This window comes from Heteronotia binoei, chromosome 1, assembly GCF_032191835.1.
Source record: "Heteronotia binoei isolate CCM8104 ecotype False Entrance Well chromosome 1, APGP_CSIRO_Hbin_v1, whole genome shotgun sequence".
In the NCBI taxonomy this organism is placed as follows: Eukaryota; Metazoa; Chordata; class Lepidosauria; order Squamata; family Gekkonidae; genus Heteronotia; species Heteronotia binoei.
Genome location: NC_083223.1, coordinates 164,483,276 through 164,504,915, shown reverse-complemented (window position 1 = coordinate 164,504,915; position 21,640 = coordinate 164,483,276). Strand labels below are relative to the sequence as shown.

The window sequence follows — 21,640 nt, the reverse complement described above, 5'->3', positions numbered from 1 at the left end:
TATTTTTATTTAAATTGGATTTTTTAAATAAAATGCTTTTTGAGGGAAATATATTATCATCCAAAGGTTATTCCATCTTGAAATAAGGATTAATTTTTAATTCTGAAGCATAAGGCTGTATAGTCATGCAATGTTTAACTTTTTTGGTAATAAATTCTATTAATCCATTCACAATGTCATGCTCTACCAGAGGTTTCTGTAAGATTTCTGGGCAGTTTCTCTGTCTACAAGATATTCTCAGAACACAGATGCAGGAAGGGAATACAAAGCTAATAACATATGGTTGCAGTACTCATTTGCTGCACCTCCTAGCCAAAGACGTCAGTGTTCCAGAAATAAAGACTAATGTTGTTGATAAATACGTTGATTGCTAAACTTTTCCGTAACAATCATTTTGCTGCAGCAGATCTGAAAAAAAATGGGTGGAACCAAGCTAATGCTCCCACAAGATATTAGATGGAACTCTATGGTGGACTCTATGGTGAGCAGTATATCAAGAACTGGCCTATTCTGATGACAATTTGTGAACAAAATAGAGATAAAATAGATGGCACTATCATGGCCAAAATTCTCAACATTGGGCTTAAGAGAAATGTTGAACATATGCAGAGCATCCTGAAACCCATTTCTGAAGCTTTAAACAAAATACAGAAAAAAGCTGTTTTATTACTGATGCTGTTGAAATTTGGAAAGAACTGAATGAGCACTTAAAAATAGAACTACACATTGACAGAATTAAATTACAAGCATGAAAAAACGAATGAGACAAGCATGTCTCCAGCTCATTTTCTGGCAAATATTGTCAATATCCAGTACCAGGGTCAAAACTTAAGTGCTGAGGAAGAGGAGTTAGCTATGACATGGGTATCCAGCAGTCATCCATCTGTAATGCCAGCTTTAATAAACTTCAGAGCTAAGGGGGAACCATTCAAGAAATATGTTTGCTGAAGATGTTTAAAAGGAAGTCACACCAGTGAACTGGTGGAAGTCACTTAAGCACTTGGATTTAGAGACTATTCAAATAATGATTTCACTTTTAACAGCAGTAGCTTCTTCTGCAAACGTAGAAAGAATATTCTCTTCCTTTGGACTAATTCATTCTAAATTGAGAAATTGTTTGGGACCCGACAAAGCTGGAAAGCTTGTTTTTCTTTTCCAGATTATGAACAAAGGAAAAGATGAAGATGACGAGTGAGCTAAAGAGAACACTGTTTAAGTTTTTCATGTGTAGACTGGGCTGACAGTTTAAGTTTTTTAAAATATATATATTTTGTTTAACCACATCAGTTAACAAACATGGATGTTTAAGGAAATATATGCAATATATATTTCTCACAATACAAGAACTCGTGGGCATTCAATGAAATTGCCGAGCAGTAGGGTTAGAATGGATAAAAGCAAGTACTTCACCCAAAGGGTGATTAACATGTGGAATTCACTGCCACAGGAAGTGGTGGCAGCTACAAGCATAGCCAGCTTCTAGAGGGGTTTGGATAAAAATATGGAGCAGAGGTCCATCAGTGGCTATTAGCCACAGCATATTATTGGAACTGTCTGGGGCAGTGATACTCTGTATTTTTGGTGCTTGAGGGGGGCAAAGTGGAAGGGCTTCTAGCCCCACTTGTGAACCTCCTTTCTTTTTTGGCCACTAGGGTTGCCAAGTCCAATTCCAGAAATATCTGGGGACTTTGGGAGTGGAGCCAGGAGACTTTGGGGGTGGAGCCAGGAAACACTGGGGTGGAGCTAGGAGCAAGGGTGTGACGAGCACAATTGAACTCCAAAGGGAGTTCTGTCCATCACAATTAAAGGGACCTCACAACTTTTAAAATGCCTTCCTTCCCTCCACCCTCCCCTTCTCTAATTTCACCTCAGAGGCGGAGCGGGCGACGCCGCTGCTTTGCCGCCTCTTCGCTTCACTGTAGCTGCTCCTCCGAGATGGGCTCAGCCTGAGCCCATCTCGGAGGAGCAGCTACGGTGAAGTGGAGAAAAGGTGGCAAAGCAGCGGCGTCGCCTGCTCCGCTCTGCCTCTGAGGTGAAATCAGAGAAGGGGAGGGTGGAGGCAGGCCAGGAGCGTGGCGAGCCACGAGTCCGGGTCCTAGAAGGACCCAGATTCACAGCTCGCCACGCTCCTGGCCTGCCTCCACCCTCCCCTTCTCTGATTTTACCTCAGAGGCGGAGCGGAGCAGGCGATGCCGCTGCGCCGCTGCCGCCTCTTCTCCGCTTCATCTTAGCTGCTCCTCCGAGATGGGCTCAGCCTGAGCCCATCTCGGAGGAGCAGCTACGGTGAAGCGGAGAAGAGGCGGCAGCGGCGTCGCCCACTCCGAGATGGGGCGGCTCGCCACGCTCCTTGGCGCCGTTTCCCCCCTCCACTTCCATTTTTTGGGGAAGTGGGGGAAGAGGCTGGAAATCCTGGGGTCACCCGCCAGGGCGGGAGGGTTGGGAAGCCTATTGGCCATTGTGTGACACAGAGTGTTGGACTGGATGGGCCATTGGCCTGATCCAACATGGCTTCTTTTATGTTCTTATGTTATTGTTTTAGTTGAATAAAACAATTTAAATTATTATTATTAAGGTAATGATTATTTTTCTCCTTCCAATAAAGTACAGCAGAAAAGTTGTCCAAATATGAATGATTAATCTATTAAACGAGATAATTCACCTCACAATAATTTCATAATTACCTATCTATAATGTGTTTCTAATAGTATTAAAAATCAATATTTTATATAACTGTACAACTTATATGAACAGCTGTTATTCTAAAAATGAAATCTTCATCTGTGAATATTAAGGTTATACCAGTAAAACTGAGTCCTTATGTAGAAAACTATGATTTAAATCAAGACTGACTTGTGATTTACCGTAAATCGTGATTTAAATGAATTTTATTTAAATCAAATCCACCTTGTACCTGATGTTTCGCAACTTAACTGTTTTTGATTAGTAGTGAGCTAAATATTGTCAGCTTTGTGCAAATGATGGGACGCAGTGTTTTAATTTTTGGTTTCAGCAACAAGCAACAGCAAGGGCATGTTTGTAGTTGACCAGTTCCAACTAACAATTTTGCTTACAGCCATAATATTTTGATTCAATTGTGAGAGTGAGAGCATCTGTAGATTTTTCTAAACTTGGTTACACCCATCTCTTGGCGGTAAAATGCAGAGTTCAGATTCAAAATTATGCAGTTATATTGCTAGACTTGCAGTTGCTGATAATTACCTGAGTTATTTGATGGCCTGAGTAGAACATATTTGCTACGTTTTTGACACCCAAATGGTAAATATAATGCTATTCCTTTTGAAGGAAAATTACAGATATTTTAAAATGTTTTGGGTGTCTTTTTTATTGAATTATGATCTTTTATTTATTTATTTACATTATTTATAATCTGCCTTTCAAATTGGGACTCAGGGAGAATTACACATAGTGAGCCAGTATAATCACAAAAATGGGATTCAGTAACCAATGTGGGTTTTAAAACTCTGGAATTACCAGAAAGAACTGAAGCATGGCATAAGTAGTCACATGACACATTAAATGGTGCAAAAATGACATAAATAGGAACTACTTAAAATAAGCTATACACAGCGGTATAGGCCACAGTCCCAATCACTATGCAAGTAAGATTGTGAACCATTTTATACAGTGCAACCTTATTACCTGAGTAAAAAAGCCCTCTTGAATAGTTCAGTTATGCACAGTTTGTGGACAACCATGTGAGCTGGAGCTTTCTGGTCATCCACAAGCAGGCCAGTCCACAAAACGAGCCAAAACAGAGAAAGTATGTGTACAGGAACATGTTGATTTTGCCCATTTGCAGGTTGACACTTGTAAAAGCCCCTGCTACCTTTTCGTTTTTTAAAAAATAGTAACAAAAGGGGTACTAAAAAGGCTGGGTTATAGTAGGGATTACGGAACAAATTATGTTTATCAAAGGTTATTATAGGCGAGTTACAGGATATATTAAACAGATGTAAAGAAACACTTCTCCCTGATATCCCATTCATTAGAATTATAAGACATTTTCTTCAATAGTTTCATAATTAATACATATTCTGTATTACATATTCAGTCAAGACTACATGCTAGCTATAACTTTTAATATGCCAAAATTTGGAAGAAAATCCATTATCTATCTAGCAGTAAAAAGCTTTAAGAAATATTTTGTTCAAAATCCACTTATATATTTATATTCAAACTTGAGCTCCTTGGGAGAGTCAGTTTGGTGTAGTGGCTAAGTGTGTGGACTCTTATCTGGGAGAACCGGGTTTGATTCCCCACTCCTCCACTTGCACCTGCTGGAATGACCTTTGAGTCAGCCATAGCTCTCTCAGGAGTTGTCCTTGAAAAGGGCAGCTGCTGTGAGAGCCCTCTCATCCTCACCCACCTCGCAGGGTGTCTGTTGTGGGGGGAGAAGATATAGGAGATTATAAGCCGCTTTCTCTGATTCAGAGAGAAGGGTGGGGTATAAATATGCAATTCTTTTTCTCTTTCTGCATTATTCTAAATTTATATGCCTTATAATACACTTATAGACCATTTTTAGGGTTTTTCATTCTTAGTCTAATAGACACGGCATCTCTCCTCAGATTTCAAGATGGATGTTTCTCAAATAAATTGTTGATTTTGCCATTACTGCATAATCAGCAGATTTGTTTTCCCATTCTTCTAGGCTTGGATAGACATCTGATTTCCCTTTTGCTGCATAAATAATTCTATCTACTGTTACAATATATCTCAATATTTCTTCTAAAACTGTTGGTACTTTGTTACTCAATATAAGAACATAAGAGAAGCCATGTTGGATCAGGCCAATGGCCCATCCAGTCCAACACTCTGTGTCACACAGTGGCCAAATATATATATTATAGTGATAGCATATAGTGGCAGTGAATTCCACATGTTAATCACCCTTTGGGTGAAGAAGTGCTTCCTTTTATCTTTTTTAACCCGATAATTAACCTAATAATTCCCAGCACGCCGTTGGCCTTTTTTATTGCAATCGCACACTGTCTTGACATTTTAGTGAGTTATCTACCACGACCCCAAGATCTCTCTCTTGATCAGTCTCTGCCAGTTCACACCCCATCAACTTGTATTTGTAGCTGGGATTCTTGGCCCCAATGTGCATTACTTTGCACTTGGCCACATTGAACCTCATCTGCCACGTTGACGCCCACTCACCCAACCTCAACGGATCCCTTTGGAGTTCCTCACAATCCTCTCTGGTTCTCACCACCCTAAACAACTTCACTGCTTACTCCCACTTCACTGCTCACTCCCAACTCCCAAGTCATTTATGAATAAGTTAAAGAGCATGGGTCCCAGTACCGAGCGCTGCAGCACCCCACTGCTTACCATCCTCCACTGCGAAGACTGCCCATTTATACTCACTCTGCTTCCTATTAATTAGCCAGTTTTTGATCCACAAGAGGACCTGTCCTTTTAACCTAACAACATATTCTTAGCTTCCATAGGAAATTTGAATCTTAATTTATTCTGCATTTTTGATGTCTAGTACCTTTTTCTTTTTTACAGGACCACCACATATAGTAAAAAGTTCCGTCTACATCTTGACATTTCCAGCATTTTCCTTTGTAGTTTTTGTCTACTTTCTCTATCTTTCAGAGTAATATACCACCTGGAAAACATTTTGTATCAATTTTCTCTTAGCACCTGGCTGGCTGTGAACTTAAATTCTTTTTCTCATAACCATTCCTATTGATGCATAGGTATCTGCTCTTTAAAATTATGCATCTATTTAACCATACATTTTTAACTTTTTTCTGTTTCTAACTGAAGTAATAACTTATATATCTGTTATAATAAATGATCTTTTTGTTTTGTAATCAGTTTTTCAAATTCAGTCATCTCTCTTAGCATTCCACCTTCCATGTTAATAATCTTCTTTAGTCTTGAAGATGATTGGTAATATAATAACAATTGAATATTAATTATTTCATCTTTAATATCTTGCTATGACTTAAGCCATATTGCTGTATATTACGAAATCATTTTTGTTTCTCATATTCTTATCATGATAAGCTTGCTGAAGACATAAACTAGCAGTTCAAAGGACTCAATTCCCCATCTGAACAGAGGGGAAGAGAGCCCCCCCCCCCCAGCTGTCACTGCGGCCATTAGGATGTCTATGCTGCCAGATGCATATCTACACACACTCCCACTGGAGATGGCCCCTAAGGTCCTGCCTCACAGAAACCTGCAGTGACAAAACTTCAGATCAGCCCTTCCAAGGACATCCTGGGGGCACTGACACATGGTGAAGTTGTGGAACTTGGCACGCACCAAGGACAACTTCACCACTGCCAGAGGCTGCATAGCTCTGTGACCCTCAGTGTGGTGGAGGCATCGGAATCACTTCTTCAGCTGACTGAATGCCTGCTCGATGACCATGCATGTTTGTCAGTGGGCTTGGTTGTAGGCTGTATAGTTCAGCGGGTCAGCTTTGAGATACAACAGAAGGGAATAACCTGAGTCACCTGGAGGGAATCTCACATGAATTGCTGGGGTGGTGTTCTCTACTGTATGCCCACCCAGCTCTGCCAGCCATACTAATCCAGGAGCCAGATGACCAAAAGGTGATGGAAGCCAGATGTTTCAAAGATCTGGGTGTCATGGATGCTGCCCAGGAATTTGGCCATGAGGACAAAAAAGATGCCTTGGTGGTCACAGGAGGCGTGAATATTCAGGCTGTGGAAGTGGTAGTGATTACAGTAGACCTGTGGCTCCTCCTGGGGGCAGTGGGGGCTATGTGTGTACAGTCCATGACCCCCAGCACATTGCGAAAGCCTGTAAATTATGCAAATCCTGTCCTGATGGATGCAGAGTCCACCTCCTTGATGAGGAAGCACACATGTTCCTGATGGAGCACCAGCGGGGCATCCAGCAAGCCATATAGTTATCAGCTAGTAGAGGATAGCAACACCTTAAGCATCTCTATAATGACCCCCTGGAAGGATCTAGTGGCCAAGAACTTCAGTGATAGCAGGATTTTCTGCAAGATGGGGATGGCACAGAGAGCTTGGTCCTGGAGGATTGTCCCGAGCTTCTCACACAGGGCCTGGATAGCAGCTCTGTCTAGGTCAAACTGATCAAGGCAGCTGCTGTCCAAAAGTGAGAGGGTGGTGATGCAAACTCAGTACTAGTGGCCACTGTACCTCCTTAGGCATCTCTGTTTCACCCAGATGTAGAGCACAGACAGCAAGTGAATGTGCTATACTCTGAACATGGGAATTAAGGGCAGAAGGGGGCACCATCCCAAGTGCATCTGGCTTGGCCCTGCAGAAAAATGGAACAGGAATCATGAAGGAGGTGTCCAGCCACAGCCAGTGATCGGTGTTTCCACCACCCTTTCCCCCCTGGACGCTATCTACCCCCTCTTGAGTGCCTTGCCCTCTGCCTCTAGCCACCTCCTGGTAGGTGATGACCAAGGCATGAGCATGGGGATGAGGCCAGGGCAGAAGGATTGGTGTGTTCCAATGTTGGAACAGCCTGCCTTTAAATTTCATTATGTTTGGGTGGCATGGCTGCTGGAACAGCACATGATCTGGTATTCTTGCCCTCCCCATCCCCTCTGTAGCCCCCCAAGTGGCTGTGGATACAATTTTTCCCACTATCTTAGAATGTGCATCATTTTATCATATATTATTATTAGAATCTCTGTTTTTAACTTGTATTTATTGTTTTAGGTTTTTTGTTAGCCTCCCTGAGCCCTGCTTTCAGGAAAGGGCAGCCTGTGAAATCCAATTTATAAATAAAATAAATAAACATCTGGTAGCAAGGACAGCCATCACCAGCCAAACTAGAGAAGGCACTGTTAAATGGATTGGTGAGGGTGCATGCAAGTGTTGCCCTTGCCTAACTCCACCACGTCCTGCCAACATGCCTTCTGCCACATGGGCCATAGTTGAGGGTCTGTCAGGAGCAGACACCATCATATGGGTAGTGATACCCCATGGTGACTGAGGCATTGAGGTTCTGTATGGTGGATGCCATAGTCTGAACTAAAACCTGCCCCACCCCAGCTATAGGGATTAGGATCTTCCAACCACTGCCTCCGACCAGCCCCTTGTTGGGTTGGCCTCCTGAACTCATAGCTCAAAAACATCAGAATGGAATGCTGCAGCAGCATCACCACAGATGCCACCATGGCAGCACCTGTCAACAGTGCTGAGGCTCCGTTTTCCCATTCAACCATTGTGTAGGTGGGTGTGTGTGGGGGGGGTGAATAGTGCTGCCACAGCTGTTTTATAGCTGGCCGCTGCAGCACAGGTGCAAAATAGAATTGCTTTGCCTTAACCCAAGTAAAAAGTAAAAGTTTTTGCAGTTCATGCAGTTTCTTATCTTGTATTAAAATTGAGACATTAGCAACTGATGTCTGAAAGCACTACTTTTTAATTAAAAAGGGAAATGGCCAAATTGTTTGGTGCAGCCTTCTTTGTAGCCAGTAAGATGTTACCTGTATCTTCTCATTATTATTGTAATGTTTCCATTTGTGGAAATGACAGCTGTTTTCATAATTCTTGCATTTCTATAGCCACCTGAAATTTTTCTCAGTAGATCTTTTCTGATGGTCATTCAAACTGTGCAAACCGTCTACAGGCTTCTGAATCTTTTAGAGGTATAATTCTGCTTAGGATTGTACTGTTAGTATGGAAACCTGTTATTGCTTAGTTAGGGGAGACATACCCTTGAACTAAGTGGGACATATTTCTGAGTAACATCTGTAAAATTGAGATGCATTGTGAGATTCCCCCCCCCCCAGCTTCTCTAATTCCAAATACTTTCAGCATGCTAGGTTTATAAAGTTCTTAAGGGATTTTAAAATATGTATCTAGGTTGCAGATCTGTCACAAGTATGCCAGTTCCTCTTGCCAACTGTAATAGTTTTTTTTGCTGTCAGACTTTTCTCTGTAGAAGTGCTTTAGAAAGGTGCTATGATTATCAGACAATGCATATTTAAAATCTTTTTCCAGGTATTTTTCAGCATTTTGATTCATCAGCTTGACCTAGTTATTAATGTTTACTTTAAAACAAATCTCGTCATTTCACTCTCAATTTGCAAAATGTCATTTTGACAAAACCATTTAAAGAGGTATTTATTGTTTCTAAGCACCAGCAGTTCTATAGTGACCCTTTACATCATCTGGGAAGAGCTGGTTTGTGTTCCTGTTAAAGGAGGAGTTAGCACTTGTTTGCTGCTTTGTCTCATGATCTGCCTGCAAGGCATACTCTTGGCTCTCACAGAAATCACATGGGATTCGTATAATAGTTATTTTCAAATGTTATTATTAACCACACTGAAAGGACTGCCACTGATTGTATAACCTAAAAGACTTCTCTGCTTCCCAAATAAATCATTTTGTGAATGGATGGACTGTGTACGCTGCTGTGTTCAGAATCTGAGCAACATATTTTCCTTGTCCCTTTTTCATGTTGAAAGAATTTCTTGAGGACATCTCCAGAAATACAGTCTTGACTGGTTTCACATTAGTTTTGAATGCCATTGTTGGTTTAGTTCACAACTCATGGGTTGTATATGCTCCAGCAGACAAATATGCAGAGGACAGGTGGGACAAAACAATGAACGGCAAATTATAAAGCAGGTTTGTACTCTACAAGCCACCTACATTTTACTGCCCCAGTATGCATGTGCTATCAGTAGACAAGTGCACCTTTAAGACCAACTAAGTTTTATTCAGAATGTAAGCTTTCGTATGCTCTTAAGCAGACTTCATCAGTTTAAAACAAATCTGATGAAGTCTGCTTAAGAGCATACGAAAGCTCACATTCTGAATAAAACTTAGTTGGTCTTAAAGGTGCACTTGTCTACTGCTTTGATCTATTGCTTCAGACCAACACGGCTGCCTACTGGGATCTATGCTATCAGTGTAATGGGAGAATGTTCCCTGGTGATAATGTGTGCTTATTTAAGGCAGTCCAAGTCCCTGTGGTGCTAGAATGCCAGTGTACAGGGATCTTTTTAAACTATTCAATACATTATTTTAAACCATTCAATACATAATAGTGTTGAGGATATCATGTAGTTCACTGTGTGTTTTACTCCATCAGTGACAGTATATGGCTGGCTTGTGCCTTTTCTTTCACTCTTTTGAAAAAGCACTCTATTCTTTTGCTCTGGTTTAAGGTAAAATGTGGCATTTATTGTATTTTTTTGAATCTGAATGTTAAAGGACACTAGAATTCAATTTTGCTGCTGCTCCTACTGGAACTCCTGAATGATACATAAAAATATACTTGCAAAGTTTTATGTCGCTCTATTACAGTTTACCTTGAAGTCCGAACACATTTACTCAGAAGCTATTGCAGGGTCATTAACGGGTTTTTCCCTGTTTCAGTGAAGATTTCAGCCTTCAATATTAAAACTTACTTACAACTGTGTACCAATATCAGATTTCAGATTGACTTGCAGTTTTTCAGCAAATGTAGCACAATTGCCATGGAATTATTCTACAAAATAGTCATTTTTTGGATTTAGATATGTACATGTGGTAGTATCATAGTGAAAGGCTTTCCTTCATCCATAATAAATATAAAAGTATTGCTGATTCAGACTACTGGTTCTCTAGTTGAACATCTTGTCTCACACAGTGGCCAACCAGTTACTTTGTAGGGCCAATATCATGGCATAGAGGCGAAGGCCTTCCCCTGATATTATCTCCTGGCACTGTTATTCAGAGGTTTACTGCTTCAAAATATGGAGGTTCCCTTTAGTCACCACGGATCTATACAGGGGCATTATACTTTCCTGATACTGCCTAGCATAGTTTTCTTTTTTCACTGCAGCACACTGGGTTGATTTATTGAGCATTATGACCCCAAGGTCCCTTTCAGTCTCAGCAAACTCAAAGTTTGATGGCATGCTTGGAGCTGGGATATTTCCCCCGAGTTTGCATCACTCTTACCTATGTTAAATTTCATTAGTCACATTAGTCCACTCACTCATTTTGTGTAGATCCTCTTGGAGTTCTTTACAGTCATCTTTGGTTTTCAACATCCTGAATAATTTTGGATCCCCCAGATTTACAGAAGAATCTATTTAGTGTATGTGTGGTCCTGACCCACAGATTAAGATATCCTTAGATTGAATACAGATTTCACCATTTGATATACTCATAATATTCATGGGAGGGGGAGCCCAATACTCACAGGGGGATCCTGGTGCAGTTCCTGAGCCTGGTGTCCTCTTCTGCTGCTGTTGGGCATAGTGGGGCTGCCAGTCATCCTCTACCACATGCCAAGTCTGGTGTGGCTCCTGAACCCGATAGCCTCCACTGTCAGGCCTGGTGCAGCTTCTAGCCTGCTGCACCTCTTCTGCAAGGCTCCCAGGCTGCCACATGGCCAATGCTAGGTCCCCAACCTGCCACATTGCTGGAGGTATTCAGGGCGAAATTTATACCCTCATTTTTTTTACAGTCGGATTTTTCTGCAAGCCTAGGGGTTCCCCCAGATTTGCAGAACAATCTCTTTAGCAGCTCTGTGGCCCTGATCAGTGGATTTAGGGCCACTTGTCACTAATATAGACTATTAAACTAGACTATTAGAACTAGACAGTAAGAGCTATACTATAAAAACTGGCATTCATGTTGTGGAGGGTTTGGCGATATGGCTGGTGTACCATCTGCCTAACGCACCGGCCAGCGACTTGCTGTACCTGATGGAGGCCGTAACAGGCTGGGCATTGGAGCACCCAAGACTTTTAATCCTGGGTGACTTCAGTGTTCATGCTGATAACACGACCTCCAATCAGGCGGCGGATCTAGTGTCATCCATGGCGACACTGGGACTCTCCCAATTTGTAACAACGCTCACTCACCAGGCGGGACACATGCTGGATCTGATCTTTGCAGCGGGGTTTTAGTGGACCGGATTACTGCGGAAGTAGTACCATGGTTGGATCACTATGTCCTGAAGGCTCGTATGGATGTCCCATCCCAATCCTGTTTAGGCGGTGAGCATATTTTAGCTTGCACGCAGAGCCTGATGGATCTAGCACAGTTCCAGATGGCTCTGCGGGATCCCTGGCCCCCAGCGATTCTAGATGACCTGGTTGAGTCTTGGTATGGCCAGCTCTCTAGAGCCATTGACGAGATTGCAGCCTGGCACCCTCTGCAGCCTAGTTCTAAGCTAGCGCCATGGTATAGCCCAGAATTGCGGCTGATGAAACAAGGGCTCAGATGGCTAGAGAGGCAGTGGCGGTGGACTCGAGACAAAGCAACTAGAACATCTTATAGAGAGTTTATGAGGTCCTATGAGACGGCAGTCAAATCCACAATGAAACCTTACTTTGCGGCCAAGATTGCGTCTGTGATGTCGCGCCAGCACAATTGCTTAGTACAATTTGATCGCTTATGACTCTGCCACAAGGCAGACCAAATCTTAGGGAATTGGATATTGGCTGTGAGGCTTTTGTGACTTTTTTTGCAGATAAGATCTCTCCACTTCGCCATGACCTTCCTGCCACATTTGAAACCGTGTGTGAACTTGAGGATCCGTGCCTGCCTTCCAGACTGGTTTTGGATCGTTTTACAACACTCAGCTTGGAGGAAGTTGACAGAATTCTCTCCACTGTGTGCCCAACAACATGTGATCTGGACCTCTGCCCATCCTGGCTAATTAAAGCTTGCCAGATGGAGCTACAGTATACTATACAGGATATTGTAAATAGATCCCTCTCCGAAGGGCTTTTTCCAATGCCTCTGAAAGAGGCAGTGGTCTGCCCTCTCTTGAAAATATCTACACTGGATCTGACTGAATTGGCACACTATCGGCTGGTCTCGAACCTACCCTTTTTGGATAAAATTGAGAGGGCAAGTAGTACTACAGTTACAGAGTTTTCTGGAGGATGTTTCCATCCTAGATCCCCATCAGTCCGATTTCTGGGTCATGGGACGGAGACAGTACTGGTCGCCCTGGTGGATGACCTCCAAGGTAGTTTGGCAGTACTGATGTTAGATCTATCGGCTGTGTTTGATACAGTCGACCATCAGTTGCTGACCCACCATCTTGACGACGCAGGGATTCAGGAGTTGGTCTTGCAATGGCTTTCCTCTTTCCTTTATGGTCAGGAACAAAGGGTGGCAATCGGGAGACAGTCGTCCTATAGACACTCACTTAATTGTAGTGTGCCTCAGGGGCTGGTACTCTCCCTGATGTTAACATCTACATGCACCCCCTTGCTCAGATTGCCGGAGGTATGGGCTGGGCTGCCATCAGTATGCTGATGACATCCAGCTCTATCTACTGATGGATGGCCAGTCTGGCTTTGTCCCAGAAAATTTGGACCTGGCGCTGCAAGCTGTGGCAGGATAGCTCAGGCTGAGTCAGCTGAAGCTGATGAAGACGGAGGTCCTTTGCCTTGGTTGTGGTCCAGGCAGGGAAATTCCCTTACCAGCTTTTGTTGGGGTGCCGCTGACAATGGCGTCCAGAGTCAGAAGCTTGGGGGTGCTGCTGAAGCCTTCCTTGACAATGGAGGCCCAGATAGCAGCCATTGCCAAATCCACCTTTTCCCATCTCAGGCAGGTGAGGCAGTTGGTTCCCTTTCTCAAGAGTGGTGACTTCGCAACTGTGATCCATGCAACAGTCACCTTGAGATTGGACTACTGTAATGCCCTCTACATGGGGCTGCCCCTGTCTCGAACCCAGAAACTGCAGCTAGTGCAGAATGCGGCGGCCAGGCTGTTATTGGGGCTCCCCAAGTGGGAGCACATACAGCCAAGGCTGCGGGAACTGCACTGGCTGCCAATACTATACCGGATTCACTACAAGGTGCTGGTTATTACCTTTAAAGCCCTATATGGCCGAGGACCTGCTTATCTTAGGGACCATCTCTCCCCACACATTCCCCAGAGGGTACTTAGATCTGGGATGAAAAATCTATTGGCGATCCCCGGGCCGAGGGAGGCTAAAGTCCACCAGAGAGAGGGCCTTCTCAATCACTGCCCCCTGTTGGTGGAATCAACTGCCAGAAGTTAGGGCCTTGCGGGACCTCGCCCAGTTCCGCAAGGCCTGAAAGACAACTCTATTCCGGCAGGCCTTTAATTGACATGGAAGGATTGATATGGTGTGACTGATACATTTAATATATACTGAACGCCATCTGAAGCAAGAAAATATCATTATATGATTACCACCAGACTGTTTTAATTGTTCTTAACAGCTTTAATTGTTTAATTGTTCAGTTCTATTGTTCTTATCTTACTGGTTGTGAGCTGCCCTGAGAAGGACGGGATATAAATCCAATAAACCTAAACCTTAAATTAATAGTATATAGACAAGAGGTGGGGCCATAAGACTCAGGGGAATCCCATATCCTCTGTTAGTGAGCTGTTGAGGCTTCAGGCTCCACAAGAAACCTTGAGCCTGACGTCCAGCATCCACTGCCATCCCTGGGCCCACAGCAGTGCTGGCATCTGCCGTCACAGTGCTAGGACTTGGAGTGGCTGCTGGCATCTACATCTCCCAATGCCAGGCCCACATCCACTGCCAAAGTACCTAGATCTGTGGCACCTGTCAGCATCTGCTGCTGCAGCTGAGCCTGCATCAACTGCTAGCCCCCAACAGCTGCCAGTGTCCTCTGTCACCAGGCCCCCTGCAGTGGTTGCCAGTGTCCACTGCTACTGGGCTTAGAGCTGCAGTTGAAGTCCTCCTCCATCACAGCAGCCAGCTAAAGCCACTTTCTGAAGTCAATTGTCTGCATGTGCACAGAAAACACAATTGTGTTTTTGTGTGTGTGTGTGGGGGGTGATTTAAATCTCATATGCATTTTTTTATTAGTATAATTTTTGTGCACATCTTTTTAGTTTCCACATGGCCCTGATCTTCAGATTTAGCTATCAATAGATCAAGGCCATGAGTGGCTATTAGAATATAAAATAATCCCTATGTATTTTTAAAGGGTTCAGTGTTTTCAATTTTAAAGGTTAACTTAATATCCAGATATTTTGGTAATACTATTTATTTTGAACATATGAGAGTTTCTTTCTGAATATTGTGTTTTATTTTGCTTACTACGGCATTTGTTTTCTGCTTCCGCTTTCCCTCTTTAACTCTCAAGTGGCAGAAAGCAAGATACATCTGCTACAATAGCACAGAATACAGCAGTTCCACAGGCCTCAGTTCTAGTCCCTGTGTCTTTCAATGTTAGGATAAATTATTTGTAGCTTTGAGGTTCATTGTCACAGTATGCAGTTGATACCCTACTCTAGGGGTTGGGGACCTTTTTTCTGCCAAGGGCCATGTGGATATTTATAACATCATTCACAGGCCATAAAAAATTATCAACTTAAAAAATAGTGCTCTGCTGAGGGAGAATGATTCAGGCCAGCAAAATTAATGCAAATAATTGTTTTTCTATTTGAAGTCATGTGGGGAGAGCCTAATCTGGCACACGCACACACACCTGGCTCGCCACCCTAAGCAAATGCATAGGTCCAGGGCTTTTTTGTAGAAAAAGCTGAGCAGGAACTCAGTAGCATATTAGACCACATCCCCTAATATTAGCATATGAGGTCACACACATTAGCTTAAGCTACACCATCTGGGATAATCATTGCAAACTGAAGTGTGACAGTAACTTTTCCAGGCCCTGCAGTAATTCTGGCTGGCCAGCCAGGCCCCAGGGAGGCTGCCGCACAGTACATTTGGGCTCTGTGATCCCTGTCTGGCCCTGGGGAGGCCACTGTACAGTGCAGCTGGGTCCCACAATCCTCCCTGGCCAGCCAGGCCCCAGAGAGGCTGCCACATGGCTCAGTTTGGTCCAGCAATCCCCGAGGGCCACACCAAGTGACCTCGAGGGCCATATACGGCCCTTGGGACGAAGGTTCCCCACCCCTGCCCTACTCTATATATCCTTATCCAGATTCCCTAGTGATAGAGGCCCTCAATAACTGCCTGGCTGCTGTAGCTAAGAGCATTGAAACTAAACCCTTAAAACACCAAAGTAATGCTGGTTGGGAATGCAGCGATCTTGAAAGACATTGTGTGCCCCATATTTGATGGAATTCATCTGACCCTTGCTGACTCACTTAAGAGCCCTGGGGCTATACTGAACCCAACATTACTGCTGGAGAAGCAATTTAATGCAGCTAAAAAAACTCAACTCAACTCAGCTCAACCTAGCCTGAAAGATGGCATCTTACCTTAATGTGGCTGACCTGGCCACCTGGATCTTTGCCACACTAACAGCGAGAGTGGAATACAGTAATGCACTGTACATTGGTCTCCCTTCAGAGTCAATTCAGAATGCCACAGCTCAGCTAGTAGCAGGAGATAGACAGAGTACACTTCCAGAAAGCTTTTGATAAAGTTCCTCATCAAAGGCTCCTTAGAAAGCTTGAGAATCATGGAGTAAAAGGACAGGTCCTCTTGTGGATCAAAAACTGGCTGAGTAATAGGAAGCAGAGAGTGAGTATAAATGGGCAGTCTTCGCAGTGGAGGACGGTAAGCAGTGGGGTGCCGCAGGGCTCGGTACTGGGTCCCATGCTTTTTAACTTGTTCATAAATGATTTAGAGTTGGGAGTGAGCAGTGAAGTGGCCAAGTTTGCGGATGACACTAAATTGTTCAGGGTGGTGAGAACCAGAGAGGATTGTGAGGAACTCCAAAGGGATCTGTTGAGGCTGGGTGAGTGGGCGTCAACGTGGCAGATGCGGTTCAATGTGGCCAAGTGCAAAGTAATGCACATTGGGGCTAAGAATCCCAGCTACAAATACAAGTTGATGGGGTGTGAACTGGCAGAGACTGATCAAGAGAGAGATCTTGGGGTCATGATAGATAACTCACTGAAAGTGTCAAGACAGTGTGCGTTTGCAATAAAAAAGGCCAATGCCATGCTGGGAATTATTAGGAAGGGAATTGAAAACAAATCAGCCAGTATCATTATGCCCCTGTATAAATCGATGGTGCGGTCTCATTTGGAGTACTGTGTGCAGTTCTGGTCGCCGCACCTCAAAAAGGATATTATAGCTTTAGAGAAGGTGCAGAGAAGGGCAACTAGAATGATTAAAGGGCTGGAGCACTTTCCCTATGAAGAAAGGTTGAAACGCTTGGGACTCTTTAGCTTGGAGAAACGTCGACTGCGGGGTGACATGATAGAGGTTTACAAGATAATGCATGGAATGGAGAAAGTAGAGAAAGAAGTACTTTTCTCCCTTTCTCACAATACAAGAACTCGTGGGCATTCGATGAAATTGCTGAGCAGACAGGTTAAGACGGATAAAAGGAAGTACTTCTTCACCCAAAGGGTGATTAACATGTGGAATTCACTGCCACAGGAGGTGGTGGCGGCCACAAGTATAGCCACCTTCAAGAGGGGTTTAGATAAAAATATGGAGCACAGGTCCATCAGTGGCTATTAGCCACAGTGTATGGAGCACAGGTCCACCAGTGGCTATTAGCCACAGTGTATGTGTGTATATAACATTTTTTGCCACTGTGTGACACAGAGTGTTGGACTTGATGGGCCGTTGGCCTGATCCAACATGGCTTCTCTTATGTTCTTATGTTCTTACACATTCTGCAGTCACTTTTTGGCTGCCCATCAGTTACTGGGCTCAATTTAAGTTAATAGCTATCACATACAATGCCCATCTTGACCTTGGACAATTCCCCCTTTGCCTCACCACAACAGCTTCAATTATCTGAGCAGGGTCCTCTCTGCAGGTGTCTGCCTGCAAATGGACAAATCAGTAACTTTCTCTTTGCAGGCATCTGTTGTGGCCCCAACCTTATAGAATGACCTACCTGAGGATGTCAGGCCACTCTACTGGTTTTCTGCAGGCTATGCAAAACTGAATGATTCAAGAGGGCTTTTCTACATAGACAATAGGATTGTATTGTACAAAATGATTCAGAGAGTTAATTGGATAAATTATCAAGGATTGTAGTTATGCTCTGTGTGTAGATTGCCAAAAATTAGGATTCTACTGTAGCAATTTTTACATCATTTAATCTGTCATGTTAATATTTATGCTTTGTTTCAGTTTTGATTTTAGAGTTCTGATTGGTTCTACAACCTTATTCCAATTGTATTATTTGTTGACTGTCCCATCATGTTGATTGAGTTGACTCATTTTGTGTAATACATCTTGAGTCCTTGTGAGAAGAGTGGACAGTAAATTACACAAATAAATAAAAATGGATATACTTTTCAATTTTTCTTAAAAAGAATGAAGCTATTTATACTTTAAATTTCTGTAAATAGGCAGAATAGTATAACGTTATTTTCCAACTATGTTACACTGTTAAATTAGTAAAATTTAGATAGTTCCGTTTCCTCCCACAATTTTGGTATTTTCAGGTGGTGGGAGGAATGGGAAGAAAACTTATTTAGAGATGAATAATTTCTGGACATTCTGAAGACATGGGTGGGGGAATATTTCTTTCCATATTTTCAAAATTCCCAGAAATTGTATGTTTCTAAGACTTGTATAGTTAAATTTGCATATATAACTGCCTTGAAAGAAAATTAATGCATATGAACCTGCCTTATGCCTTTGGGTCGATCAGATCATTTTTTGTTTTATCATATGTTCTTATACCAAAGTTGGCCAGATCTGAGGATACTTAAATCTGGTGACTGGAAGTGTGATCAGAGAAGATGGATCTTTCCACAAATCTGAAAAATATTCCAGGTTTGAAGAAAAATGTGAAATCGGAGAAAATACATTTGGGGTTTCAAATGCTTAGGATATTTCTGAACACTTAACAAAATTACCATGAAATTACTTAACAGGCGTTGCTTGCACTTGTCACTACATATATAAAACAAAAGAGAGAAGTTTTTAAAATTCAAAAATAATTTTTAAAACACCTGTAATTTAAGTAGATCACCTCAATGGCAGTTGCTAGGCAACCACAGCATTCCAGGCTTGATTTTGTTAGAAAAAGGCAGGGAAAGAGGGTGCAGGGCCCTTACCAGGCCTATTTTGACCTTTGAGGGAGGACTCATTGGGGTCAAGTCTGGCTAGAGTTGCTAACTCCAAGCTGGGAAATTCGTGGAGATTTTGTGGTGAAGTCTGAGGAGGGCAGTGTTTAGGTAGAGGAAAGCTCTCAGATGTATATAATGCCATAAGAGTCTGTCCTCCCGAGCAGTCATTTAAAAGTTGGTATGATAAATCCACAGATTTTCATTTGATACATCAATACAATGTGACTAGTGGTGGCACCTCTCGTGGGTCTCAGGCTGAAAAGTATGTCTAAGCAACTGTTGCTGGAGATTGAACTGTTTTCTGCAAACAAATGACACATGCTACCACTGACTCCTGGGTGCTTCCATAGAGAGTGAACACAGAAGGGGGCCATAATATAAAATTTATTTTCATAGCTCTGTATCTTTCAGTACTGAAAATGGATTGTGAATTTCAATAGGCTGTTTTGTTTTATATATGTAGTGACAAGTGCAAGCAACGCCTGTTAAGTAATTTCATGGTAATTTTGTTAAGTGTTCAGAAATATCCCAAGCATTTGAAACTATATAGTAAGACACTTTTTAAAAAAAGCTGTTGTGTTTCCTTACTGACTGAGGAGCTTAATCAGCTTTATCAAGGCTCTCATATGAGTGCCCCAGGAGCATACACAATGTTTGTTAAGCACACGGAAGGCAGCACCACAGAGGCACCATTTGTGAGAAGTGGCACCTTCCAGGTAGGCTACATGCATGTGTGCCCTGTGCTTTGCTAGTGACACTAAAGCACTATTCCAGATCTTCACAAGTGTGAATATATATATATATATAATATCATACAAGCAGCGTTCCCTCTAAGCTGAGTTAGTGAGCTAGCTCACAATTTTTTAGCCTCCAGCTCACACATTTTTGTTTCAGCACAGGAAAAATGGCCCCAGAGCAAAGTAATTTATGCAGTAGCTCCCCTTATAAAAGACTTTAGGAATCCATGTAAAACCAGTATTCAGAGTGTAAGTTTTTAAATAAACTATATTCTGAAAAATGTTACCAATCTCTTCTTGAAACATGCTGTAGTTTTTTTGGAAGGCTTCTGTGTTACTTTACAAATTATGTTTTTCCAGCTCAGGCAGACAAAAAAATGTATACTTTCAAGCATGCTGTCACTTGTAAAGATAAAACATCTGATTTTGTACAATTTGCATTAATCCAGAAATGCCATGGTTTTCCAGTATCTAACATGTGACAAAATAGATCTGCAGTCTTCATGCACAATGGTGTGTTTGTGTGTGTGTCCTTAAATCTGTTTTTAAAAAAGTCATTTGTGAAATGGTTTTAGAACTTTGTAAATTTAAAATCATGTCTGTTGTTTTATGATGCCTAGTTAGTACAGGAATTCCATCAGCACTTAATAGTTAGTAGGAGTAAGGGCGGAAGTATAACTGGCAGACTTTTTTCTCTGTCTTTTTGTCTTGCTGCAGAATGACGTAGCCTTCCCAAGGATTTATCACATAAGCAGAAAATGAGCTTAACATCCTGGTTTTTGGTGAGCAGTGGAGGCACCCGCCACAGGCTACCACGAGAGATGATTTTTGTTGGAAGAGATGACTGTGAACTGATGTTGCAGGTAATATTGTCGGTTCTCCAGTTGTAAATCTTGAATGTTTTGAGGACATTTATTTTTTACCATTAAGTATTTAGCACCCCTTAATTTAATTCATTAGTAATTTAGTTATTCATCTGTCTTCCATGTAGAAGAATAGGGCTAGTGTACTGTACAGTATTAATTACTTGGAATAGATAAATCTCTGCACCTTACTAAACTGTAATTTATTTAACCAGCTGAGGATTTCCATTGAAGCAGTGAGAGTGGAAATATACTTCCTATCCACAGGGCAATTCTCCAGACCAACTTAGGGCTATTTTGTAGAAAAAGCCCAGCAGGAACTTATTTGCCTATTAGGCCACTTCCCCTGATGGCACCATTGTTTCACACAGGGCTTTTTGTGGGAGAAAAGACCAGGAGGAACTCATTTGTGTTAGGTTTCTCATGATTCTTGTTCTGAAATAAAGTATCCTTAAAGCAGTGTCTTACATTAAAATAGCAAACATCAACTGATAAAGGCAGGCAGTCTGGGAGTATGCCAAGCATATTCTTACGACATGGTAGCAAGGGCTATATAGGCTAAACATTTAATTCTTACATAATGCATCTTTAAGGAAAAGATAATCCTATCCTATATCCTATATAAATAAAAGCTGTTTCATCTCGGCAAATCTAAGCTCCCTCATTGGTTGGGACTGTGGTGCATCAACCTTTGGCCTGTCAAATCATCAATCAACTGCTCTTGCATTGCACTGACTGACTCTGCTGTCTCCTACCCACTACTGGCCCCAAGACAGATGAGGATTGGACCTCTGGCGAAACTGCTAAGCAGTGGCTGCTGCTAGGCAACTAACCTTGCTTCTCTCAGTAAAAAGCAACCAAGCTTGGTTCTTCCAGTAAAAGATAGTGGGGGAGGCCTTTTAAAGTCCTTTTATGCCATGGCCTTTGAGGGAGAACTCATTGGTTTACTTCACTCCTCTCTCCCACCCAAGTGGCTGTTGCTAGCCAGTCATTCTGCTTCTGTCAGCCAAAGGCTGGTTCTGGCAGTTTATGGCTCTCACTACTCTCCCATTGGCTAAGCCACCTGTCACTC

General features: G+C 42.5%; 1 protein-coding gene across 10 annotated transcripts in view; it reads left to right on the top strand.

Moving 5' to 3' along the window:
* CEP170 (centrosomal protein 170) overlaps positions 1 to 21,640 on the top strand; it is a 150,946-nt gene that overhangs the window by 14,804 nt on the left and 114,502 nt on the right. For all 10 annotated transcript variants that reach the window (XM_060243602.1, XM_060243583.1, XM_060243591.1 and 7 more), the window contains exon 2: positions 20,423 to 20,568. In XM_060243602.1, coding sequence (XP_060099585.1) covers positions 20,464 to 20,568 — 105 coding nt within the window. In that variant the 5' untranslated portion in view covers positions 20,423 to 20,463. The remainder of the gene's footprint in view (positions 1 to 20,422; positions 20,569 to 21,640) is intronic.